Genomic DNA, 11,757 nt, shown 5'->3' on the forward strand with positions numbered 1-11,757 from the left:
AACATCAGAGCAGTACGATTCAGAAGAGGACTGCATCCACTGGCTGATCCAAAAAACACATTGCAGCTGTAGCGGCCACACGTTCAGGGAATTTATCCAGCCGGCAAACTTGGAAACCGTCCGTGAAGGTAAGCATATTCATTAATTTTTCATATGTGCTGCTATCATTAGTTATTCTAATTACAAGGTGAGTCACTGGACGTTTATGCAAAGGAGAGTTACATAATAGTGCAATTGAATAGACACTGCTGCAGAAAATGTTAGAAATAGATTGTGCCAAATACACAAACAACAAGAACACAGTGACATTTTGTGCAGTAAAGAAGACCCTGAAAATGATTACAGCTTTTGGGTGGCAGAAAAACAACATCATCTTAAGAATTACAATTCGAGGAAGCTTACTAACAATTCAATCCAGCATACTGGTTTATCTGTTTCTCATCCAAGTCAAGCAAGGCGGAGGCAAAACAAGCAGGAAACTGAGAGGAAGACAGAGGTGTTGGCTCACGCCACCCTTGTATCTTTATTACTATAATTTGGTTTGGATTCTCTGTACAAAGGACGCACTGATTCCAAGGGGGAAGCGCTCTAGAAATGATAACCTTTGCTTACAAGAGCAGCTTAAACTAGACTGGAAAGTCTGAAAAACTCCAACTGCATTGGAGTTAAACCAAACTCTACGTTGGCATTACTAAGTCTGAGAATTTAAAATAGGTTGAAGTTCAGGATGGATGGATGGATGGATGGATGGATAGATAGATAGATAGATAGCTTCATAGTTTGAAAGCTCTATGACAAGTTTGTGTTAGAAATGTCGGTCTCAGAAAACGCAGCAGAAACTTAAAGAGTAGATCAGCTAAACTAGCATGAATTTCTATTTTGGTCTAGTCTAGTTTGAGTAACTGGTGGACAATGAAACCAGTAAAAACAATTGCTGATGAACCAGCATGGCTGGTGAAGTGGTTTAAGGTTGTTGGTTAAGGTAGCTAAGAAGATTGATGGGGACACCAGCACACTTTTGTTTGAATTAGTACAAAAAACCTGAAAACTAAAGTCATGTGGCATGTTCTAAGAGTGGCTTGTTCATTTTGCAGGAGCCAAGATGTGGTTCTCCTGGATGCTGCTCCTGGCTTCTCTAGCTACGTCCACCGCTTCGTCAAAAACACGTGAGTGGGCTCATCACGGAGCTGTGATGTTTGCCGATCTCACTCCCCAAGAGATGAACGCAGTGAGAGACTACCTCTACTCCTGCAGCGAGCTGGGCCTCTCCTCGGCACGAGACAAGTCCCTCAAGAAGAACAGCATCCTCCTTATGGAGCTGCACGTTCCTCGCAAACATGAGGCGCTCCGTGCGCTGGACAGAGGACAAGCGAGACCTTCACGGAAGGCACGTGTGGTGGTGCAGTTCGGCAACCAGGCGGTGCCAAATGTTACAGAGTACATCGTCGGACCCCTACCTTTCCCGAGTTCTTACCAGGTGAAGACGTTTAAGGGTGACCGGCCAATCCGTTTCGAGTCCAGGCCGATCTCCACTGTGGAGTACGAGCACCTGAATGGGGTTTTGGAGAAAGTAGCAGCTAAAGCAAACAAGATTCTGCAGGAGAGCACCGGGTTTACTTATGGCAACTGCACTAATCGTTGCTTGACCTTCTCGGACATCGCTCCTCGTGGGTTGGCGACAGGAGAGAGGAGGACGTGGATCATGCTGCAGAAGTTTGTGGAGGGCTACTTCATCCACCCGGTTGGCTTAGAGGTCCTCGTTAACCACAAAGATTTGGATCACGAAAAGTGGACGGTGGAGAAGGTGTGGTACAACGGCCAGTATTTCGACAGCATGGAGGAACTTGTGGAAAAGTACGAGAAGGGGACGATCAATAAACTCAAGCTGCCGGAGCATGATGAGGAGGATCTTTTCTCAACCTATATTCCTCGTGGACACATGAACACACGGACGAACATCCATGGAGCAAAGCTTGTCGAACCCCAAGGCCGCAGATTCCAGGTGGATGGGAACTTTGTGGAATATGCCGGATGGTCCTTTGCATATCGGGTTCGCTCTTCGGCAGGATTGCAGATCTTTGATCTTCGCTTCAACGGGGAGAGGATTGCTTATGAGATCGCACTACAGGAAGCCATTGCCTTCTACTCCGGAGATACTCCGGCTGCCATGCAAACCAAGTACATTGATGCCGGGTGGGCGATGGGAACCTCTGATTACGAGTTGTCACCTGGGATAGACTGTCCAGAAATTGCTCATTTCGTGGACCTTTACCATTATTATGACACAGACAAACCTGTGCGTTACAGAAACGCACTCTGCATCTTTGAAATGACCACTGCACTTCCTCTGAGGAGACATTATAATAACAACTTCCAAGGAGCCTACAATTTCTATGGAGGCTTGGAAAACCATGTTCTGGTGATCCGAACTACGTCTACGGTGTACAACTACGACTACATCTGGGACTTTGTCTTCTACCAGAATGGCGTAATGGAGTCTAGAGTGAGTGCGACTGGGTACATCCATGCAACGTTCTTCACGGAAAATGGATTGAACTATGGAACCAGGGTTTACAACTATGTTCTTGGCAACTTGCACACCCATCTAATTCATTACAAAGTGGACCTTGACATTGCAGGTGAGTTTAGCTCTTGCTTATCGGTGTACAATCTGAACTCAAATAATCCATTTTGAGATCACAGTGCAAATTACAATGCAACAGAGGGCAAATATGAGCTACATGCATAACAGGTTTCACTGAATAGAGATAATTTTGCTCTCTTTTTGAACAGGGAGGGACAACAGCTTTGAAACCATTGATCTGAAATATGTTAACTTTACCAACCCCTGGAGCCCAGGACACTCCATTGTGCAATCAAAACTGCATAGGACACAGCATGAAACTGAACGCAGTGCTGCTTTCCGCTTTGGCAAGAAGTTTCCCAAATACTTGCACTTCTACAATCCCAATCAAAACAACAAGTGGGGGCATAAGAAGGGCTATCGGATCCAGTATAACTCGCATGCTAACAGCGTTTTGCCCCGGGGCTGGAGGGAGGAAAATGGTATTTCGTGGTCAAGGTAGGCTTTAGCAATTAATTTAAAAGGAATAACACATTTGTCTCTTTTGCACTATATGTTTGTGCAAACCTTTGTGATTTTGTTGATTGCAGATACCCGTTGGCTGTAACAAGACACAAGGACAACGAGGTCACCAGCACTAGCATCTACACTCAGAATGACCCTTGGGAGCCAGTTGTTTCCTTCGAGGAATTCATTCGCAACAATGAAAACATTATTAACCAGGTACACAGATGACTTATAGAGACTTGAAGAGACTTCAGTTCAACCTCCAGGTCCAATGGGACTCTGTGCAGTTCAAACAGGCCCTCCTGGCCACTAAAAAGTAGACACAAAGCCAACATAATCAGTATTTACATGGGTGTATAAATAAAATCGGATGACAAAAAAACTATAGCCATGTGTTCAAAATATTTGGACAGCAATTACTGTATTTGAATAGTAACTATACACAATTTGCTTTACACTGATAAGAAACTGCTAGATTATCAGAAATTTTATCAGATAATACCCAAAATGTAGTAAACAGATATAAAAAAAGAATAAGATAAATGGAAACATCAATCAAACTTATTGTAACTCCAAATGCCCAAAGCTGTGAACCACATGGCAACAGGAACAGCAAAAAGAAAAAATAAATAAATAAATATAATAATTATACTTAAATCAGTGTCAATAAAGCACTTTTGTGTTATTTACATTTTTTAAGTGTTATTTTAGTATCAATATACTACTAGTTTTTATTCATTATTTTGAATTTGTTTTCATTTAGATTTTCCTTTTTTTTCAAGTTTTAGACATTTGTAATCTGTGTGTTTTTTATATATGTCTATATATATATATTTTTTTTTTTTCAGTCTTGGTTTTAGTCATTTTACTATTTCAACTTAAATTACATTTTTTAGTTTGTTTTTTTTTTATTGTATTTTAATTAACAAAATGTTTTTTAATAGTTTTACTTTTAATTTATGATAATAACCCTGACTAGCAGTTGGTAAACTACTAGATAAACAAAAATATATAAAAATCTAAAAATACTCAGTTGACAATTATATATTTTTTTTTTCACAGGATTTGGTTGCCTGGGTGACGGTGGGATTCTTACACATTCCTCATTCTGAAGACATTCCCAACACAGCGACTCCAGGAAACACGGTGGGATTCTTCCTGCGTCCCTTCAACTTTTTCGACGAGGACCCCTCGCTCGCGTCCCGCAGCACGGTCATTGTGCGACCAGATGAGAAGGGCCAGCCGAAGGTTCAGAGATGGACTCCAGAGATCGTAGGTCACTGCGTGTCAGACAAACCTTTCTTCTACAATGGCACATACGCTGGTGTCTAGACAGAGACTGAGCTCATTTCATATTGTGTTAATGTTTTGTGCTGTACATAAAATTATAAAAAAGCTGAAATGTGACATTAAATGCTGATGGTGTCAAATATTTACAACCATAAAAATTTGTGCACTTTTTACATTACACAGGGAGCGGAACAAATGAACCTCAATGCTTTCGATGTAGAACATGAAAACCTCATAAATGTCTGACATTTTTCACAACCTAAACAAGATAATTACAACCATGAAGAATGTTTTATATGTCTTTCTGAATACAAATCTTACAAATAAATGTTGTAGTCATATTTTAATCCAGAAATCAAAAGAAAAAATACAAAATGATATTTTGCATAAAAATGCAGGATTTTAAAGCCATTTTGTACATTTGCATTATTATATTATTTTCATGACAGTTCAGCAGAAATTCTCTCGTTTTTATAAATGAGCATAAATTCAATTCTGTACAACAAATATGACAATGATGTATAGTTACAATTGTGTTTTTTTTTTTTTACAATAATACAGTAGAATTGGTCAATGGAATCTGCTTAATTGTAATGAAAATAATGTCAAAATGCAAAAAAGTCTTAAAATAAGCTTCATTTTCCTTATGAAACATAGAATTGATTTTTCCTTTTAAATAGGGTTGATAGTTTTAACGAGATTCACCTGTTGAAGTGTTTTTGAAAATAAACGTGTAATAATGTCATGCTTGTGAATAATTCAATGCAATGTGAGTAGTGTGTTTATATCGGTCGTCATGGTAACCGTGAGAGGTGGGATGAAGTGAGGACCCTTGAGATCCGTAAGTGAGAGGATGTATCCATGGACGAGGCTTATCAGCGGAGAACATCCAGGATGCAGGATGGCGTAGGCCTATCCGTGAGCTCACTGATCCCGGTGCTCCTGTATGGGCTGAGCGTGAGCGGGAAACAGAGGCTCCTTACCCAAACACATCCATTCTGGAATCTCTCAGCCAGTGTTGGGCTAGTTACTCAAAGAATGTAATATATTACTCATTACTAGTTACTCCTTTCAAAAGTAATATTGTTACTTTACTTATTACTTTCTGGCAGCAGTAATTAGTTACACTATTTACATTACACTCTTAAAAATAAAGCTGCTTAAAAGGTTCTTCACAGAGATGTCATAGAAGAACCATTTTTGGTTCCACAAAGAACCATTCAGTCAAAGGTTCTTTAAAGAACCATCTCTTTCTTAACTTTTTATAATCTGAAGAACCTTCTTTCACCACAAAGAACCTTTTGTAAAACAGAAAGGTTCTTTATGGAACCATTTAGACAAAAAGGTTCTTCTATGGCATCGTGAAGCACTTTATTTTTAAGAGTGTACTTTTTCTTCACGCAGTTGTAACTGTGTATCTTCCACATAAAATGCTTCTAGAATGTTACTAACAATGATTTCTGCCTCATCATTTGATCAAAATCCACATTGGATCGCAGTCAGAAGTTATGACAAACACTCATTAGTGATTGATAGTGACATTCAAGTAGAAGTGTTGTATTAATCTCATTAATTGTCATGTGTAACCCATATATGATTATATTTCATTATGTATTTTATCAAATCACGTAAGTTTGTAAGAAACTGTTTAATTTTCCAAAAATATGTTTAATTATAGTAATATAATGTACCACATGCTGAGCAGAGGGGTGTGGGTGGGATGTAATGCCTGAGTAAAGTAAAGCCACAACTTACACAACAGTGTTCAGATCATCTTTTTTCCTGACAAAATCAATATAATGCAATATTTCCATCTGCTGAATGTAAGCTTTTCCATATTCCAAGCTTGCCTGCTGCACTGGGGACATCACATGCATGTGCGAGTCGTGAAAATTATGAAAATAAATCTAGGAATTATTTGATTGTTGGATTTTAAATCAGCGGGGTTGAGGCATCAAAAGTAACTAAGCTGTTTTATGGATAGTAACTGTAACATTATTACTGAAATCTTATTAGTAATTAGTTACACTACTAGTTACTGCAAAAAGTAATATTATTACAGTAACTAAGTTACTAGTAATAAGTTACTGCCTAACACTGCTCTCTGCAAACAGACCATAATTCACCTGCAGTCTCCCATGGAAACCTACAAGAGACGGGTGGAGAAAAAGAGTCATTTGATACAAATGATAATAATCTTACAATAATCTGACTGATTATAAACATTTGATCTTTAACTAGTCACATAAAAACAATATTCTTGTTTACAGTAACAACGTGAAAAAATAATATTGTATTGTATACACATAAAATATACACATAATATAAACTATACATGTATATATAAAAGAGATTTAATCTATACACTATTTACTCTTAATATATACAATTTAATTATATTTATATAGAGAGTCTTTATTCTAAATAAATATTGTAATTCCAATATAACATGCTAATCATTTGAAAACATTTCGACAGAACGGTATACATCACTGCTGAGAGATCTTTGACTAGTATTGGAAGCTTGTGTGACTGCTGGTGACCAGAAAGACATTCTTTTCTCTCTGTTTGTTCGGGTTTTTACAGTCTGTTAAAGTTGTCTGTACTAACGATGGAACGGGACAGAGATGGAGTGGTAAAGCCACCTTATATAGGGCGACCATTCTTTAAATTCACCATGGCAACAACTGAATCCTTACAAAACAAGAAGTTCTGTTTGTGAGAGTCTGAAGGATTTCTCATTTCTCTCTCTCACACACACACACACACACACACACACACACACTCGCCATAATAATGTTCAGGTCCACAAATATGTGTTCTTGTCATTACCAATCAGTCATCTCAATAATTATAATGGTTAAATTCCAGGTATTGTGGTTCCTACAATCACTCATTTTCAGATTTCAGTTGTAAATGTTAAGGTAGTTTAGGCTTTTAATACCTTTTTTGTATTAGCATATTAATCAGTCTTGGTGATGATGACAGATGGTCTCTGTTGTTATGACAACAAGAAAGCTTTCATGGTTGAATCATGAAAACATTTTATCGTTAACAGAAAAAGGTCAGTGCAGCAGGAGCAATGACAGAATCAACTATTTCATATTTAACTCTCACAGACCGCATGGGTTGAATTGAATTGGGAAACACTGCAATTGCAATTTCAATCGCAAATAGAAGTGAGCATCAGTTCTTTATAGTTTTATATTAACAATGCATAAAAAAATGTGTAACCTACTACATTTTGTAGCATTTATAATAAAATGTTCCTCAAAACCCTTTCAAGTGAAATCTATAAACATGAGAAAACTCTCAAACTTTGAATTTGTAAACCTTAAATGATTAGCTATTTTTTCATTTCAATTTTATTTTTCAATAATTATTTCACAATTTATACACATAATTTTTGGTTACAGCAAAACATTTGCTGTAAATACGGCCTATTTGTGTCCTTATTTCAAAGGTACTTACACTACAGTAATGTCTCTTCGTGCAGTGCTTGCTGATATATACATATATATATAAAAGGAATATTGTGTATAAATCCCAATAACATTTCAAATTCTGGCATCAGAATAATATGACACCGCTTTTCTGTATTTCATCAGTAGTATGTCTGAATATGACATAACATTACAAAAACAGTAGGTGAAAAGTATATGCTTATAAATCACATGACCTTCAGAGAATGGATGTTACCTCTTGATTCAGATGATGATACACTTTTGGTCATTTAATATTCATTCAACTTTAAGTGCTATTATTGTTGATTTTTGTCTTGAAAGCTCATATGTTGGAAGCACCACGCCTCAGTCTTGCATCAGCAGAACGCAAAATCTGATCAAATGCCTTGAGAATCAAAACATCAACATCATTGTTTGTGTCAATCTCATTATGATAGTTCTTCACTGGGAAGATGTGGCTCACTGGAACACCCACTTTGAAACTGCACAACTCCATCTGGACAGAAACACAATTAGTTTCTGAAACTACAGAAAACAACATACAACATGTATAGATGATTAAATGACCAACCCTCTCTTTGATGATCTGGCTTCTGTAGAGCATCTTTAGATCATTTTTGACCAGATAACTTGCCTCATCCACTTTAGACATGACAATCACTTGAGGAATCCCTACAATGAGAAAACTGAAAGTGTTTTAATCCAAATTATACAAATCTAAATTTTGTAATATATTCCTGCGTTTTCAATTTCTTTCATCTTGTCCAAAACAAAGGCAAATAATATTGTATTTTTATTGGTTAACTTAAAGCACCTTTATCTATTGTTGAAATGTATTTCAAATATGCACTTATGCTAAACTAGTTTCCATGTGGAATGTAGGAACTTTTATGTATTACAGTGTTGTGCATAAGAAAGATAAAAATCACAGAAAGTTTTACCTTTATCACTGATTTTTTGGCGAATGAGCCTCAATTTCTCTGTAATTATCTTATCTTCTGCAGCTAGTTGGACTGTACTTGCATCTATGATGTAAACTAGGCAGAATGCTTGATCAGACAGTGAAGGGTTTTGATTGTAATGTTCATCATCACTAGTGAGGGGTTCCTCCTCGAACTAGGTTTATGAAATAAAAACAAAATATAAAAATGAGAGAGATACTGTACACATTCAAATATTAATTTTAAATTAAATAAATGTAGTTAATCGGATAGTTCACCCAAAAATAAATTGTCATCATTTACTCGCGCTCAAGTTGTTCCAAACCTTTATGAGTTTCTTTCTTCTGTTAAATACAATAGAAAATATTTTGAAGAATGTGTAACACGTTTTTCTCATTCTAGTCAATGGCTACCAGCAACTGTTTGGTTACCAACATTCTTCAAAATATCTTCTTTTGTGAATGTTCATTGTTGGGTGAATGACCCCTTTAACTTTTAATTGAATGCCTTACTTTATATCCCTCCTTCACATGGCCATATATGCTGTTGACAATGTCATCTATTTGACACTCAGATATATTTTCAGGTTCTAAACCTTTTATGTCACATAATTCAAAAGGCAAATCTGCATGTGCACTTCTGATGCGGTATGCTCTCAGCTGTAAACAAAGACAGAGAAAAATTGCAAGATATATTTTTAAATATCACACAATGCTTATGATTTTAAACAAATGTCTGGTTTGGTTGATGATTTGTCTATATTTCCTTAAATCATATTCCTACAGTCTTAGCAGCTACAGTCTTGTGTGTGCAATATAGAAGTCAAATAATGCTTACTCTTTTTGTGAAACTGTGACTGTCAGCTGATCCCAAATCTTCAGCTATTGCTTCATTAACTATTTCTCCTTGAAAGGCACTAAGGACAGAGTTAATAAAGCTGGACTTCCCTGCTCCAATTTGTCCAGCCACCAGGATCTTCATGTTTGTCACATCTGGATTACTCAGAGTAAAATTTTCTAGACGTCTTTTCAGTGCTTCCTTCTGTCTACAAAAGACAAGAGACAAAAATATCTGCACACTTAATTAATAAATATATAAGACTATATAAAAAAAAAATTGGATCTTTTTGTTTGAGGATACTTATTTGGAGGTTATTTAATCAGCCCAAATGTAATATTTTTGTCAATTTCCACAATTTTTCTAAATTATTTTTTTTTAAATCTCCATTTTAAATACATTTATTTGATATTTAGATGAAACCAGTTATACTTCATTTTATAATTCCAAGCAAAAGGGAACAAACGCCTGTATACAATATCCTTCAATGTAAAAAAAAAAACAAAAAAAAAAACAACAAACATTTATTTAGAGGTCAGATATATTAAAAACAAATATGTATTAGACAATGTATATTTTACAGTAGGTAGGCCTAAATATATTGGTATTTGGGCTTGCTTCAAATATAAAATTTACCATATCTTTGAACAGATTACTATCTACACTGAACAAAATTATAAACGCAACACTTTTGTTTTTGCCCCCATTTTTCATGAGCTGAACTCAAAGATCTAAGACTTTTTCTATGTACACAAAAGGCCTATTTCTCTCAAATATTGTTCACAAATCTGTCTAAATCGGTGAGATTTGTGAACAATATTTGAGAGAAATAGGCCTTTTGTGTACATAGAAAAAGTCTTAGATCTTTGAATTCAGCTCATGAAAAATGGGGGCAAAAAGAAAAGTGTTGCGTTTATAATTTTGTTCAGTGTATAAGATAAGCCTACATACTGTAGAAATGCACTTGTCCACATAACCTTTGTATATGTAGCTTACCCCCAGTCAAATGTCCTCCATGGTTTGTCCAGTTCTGTGAAAAAAAACATGTATATATCAAATAAACAATTCAGTTTAACAATAAATTGGTAGTATCTCAATCTCTGAGATTGTATCTATGGTGTGTAATTTTCATAAAAATGGGAGACAGAGGGTGCTTGTAACACCATTAGTATAATTACTTAGAAATAAGGTGGGATGAACTCTATCATGCATGGCCACCACCGACTTGTGGATAGTACATAAGCTGACATTTGTTACAGTTGTGAAATTGACTAACAATGACTAATGTTAAGACTTAATTGGCCGCCACGTGTGCATGTCCGTGATGTTCACAAGACTGAATGGCTGTCCTATTTGTCACGTTGGGTTTCAGAAGGGTGCTTGCGAGCGCCCCCTTGAATGTTGAGACCTAAGCTGCATTCCAGTCCGTTTTTTTATACCCTTCACTCACAAATTTCCCTCCGTCTCGTTTACTCGGATGCACGTCATTGATTACGTTGCATGAGTGCCCACTTCTGGTGGAACCCTTGGAATGGGCTGAACTGGAACGTCCTAAGCCCTTGATCACTTAGAATCAGCTATGGAGTTGGTTTATTGTTTACATGTTTCCCCTTACGAATTTGTTTGGTGCAGCATTCTATATGTATATAGATATGCTTGGGCTGTTATAAATGTAAAAAAAAAATCATTCATATATTATAGAGTTGTTTGGGGTGGGGATAAATTAAACGTGATCTGCGATGACGTCATAGTCGTGTTGCATTGTGGTCTATGGACCAGCCTGAAGTGTGCATACGAAGCAGACTCGCTCCCTCGGTCAAAATCGAGGGGTCGAGGGTATGTCCATGTAAACTTCCCTCGTCCACTTGACGAAGTGGAACGCACTTCAAAATGACGGTGGGGATTCCCCCGAGGGTAAGTGCTTAGGGAAGTTCGCGAGTGCGTCTAAAAGTGAACTGGAATGCAGCCATAAATGGCTAATATTGCCCACAGACGTGTCGCTCATATAGTTTTGAATGGGGGAAAAATGCAACACTCAGTATGGCTGCTCTATTGAAGGAAGCCCTGCCTTCTATAGTCATTGCGTCACTGCAGCTGCCGTTAGAAGTCCCGGTTTTGAGACGCACTCTTGGGA

At 37.0% G+C, this 11,757-nt stretch overlaps 2 protein-coding genes across 2 annotated transcripts in view; one reads left to right on the forward strand and one right to left on the reverse strand.

Moving 5' to 3' along the window:
• Positions 1 to 1,102: 1,102 nt before the first annotated feature.
• Positions 1,103 to 4,423, forward strand: LOC107687273 (amiloride-sensitive amine oxidase [copper-containing]-like). The gene is made up of 4 exons (XM_016484540.1): positions 1,103 to 2,639; positions 2,794 to 3,082; positions 3,175 to 3,307; positions 4,154 to 4,423. The coding sequence occupies exons 1-4, from the start codon at positions 1,103 to 1,105 to the stop codon at positions 4,421 to 4,423; spliced, it is 2,229 nt and encodes a 742-aa protein (XP_016340026.1).
• A 3,393-nt stretch (positions 4,424 to 7,816) lies between these two features.
• Positions 7,817 to 11,757, reverse strand: part of LOC107686971 (interferon-induced protein 44-like) — a 5,153-nt gene continuing 1,212 nt past the window's right edge. The window contains exons 2-7 of the mRNA XM_016484095.1: positions 10,620 to 10,653; positions 9,624 to 9,831; positions 9,299 to 9,445; positions 8,787 to 8,961; positions 8,417 to 8,517; positions 7,817 to 8,341 (exon numbers count right to left, since the gene is read on the reverse strand). Of these exons, the coding sequence (XP_016339581.1) occupies positions 8,168 to 8,341; positions 8,417 to 8,517; positions 8,787 to 8,961; positions 9,299 to 9,445; positions 9,624 to 9,831; positions 10,620 to 10,653 (839 nt within the window). The 3' untranslated portion in view covers positions 7,817 to 8,167. The remainder of the gene's footprint in view (positions 8,342 to 8,416; positions 8,518 to 8,786; positions 8,962 to 9,298; positions 9,446 to 9,623; positions 9,832 to 10,619; positions 10,654 to 11,757) is intronic.

The sequence above is a fragment of the Sinocyclocheilus anshuiensis genome, unplaced genomic scaffold (assembly GCF_001515605.1).
Source record: "Sinocyclocheilus anshuiensis isolate Anshui unplaced genomic scaffold, SAMN03320099.WGS_v1.1 scaffold601, whole genome shotgun sequence".
Classification (NCBI taxonomy): Eukaryota; Metazoa; Chordata; class Actinopteri; order Cypriniformes; family Cyprinidae; genus Sinocyclocheilus; species Sinocyclocheilus anshuiensis.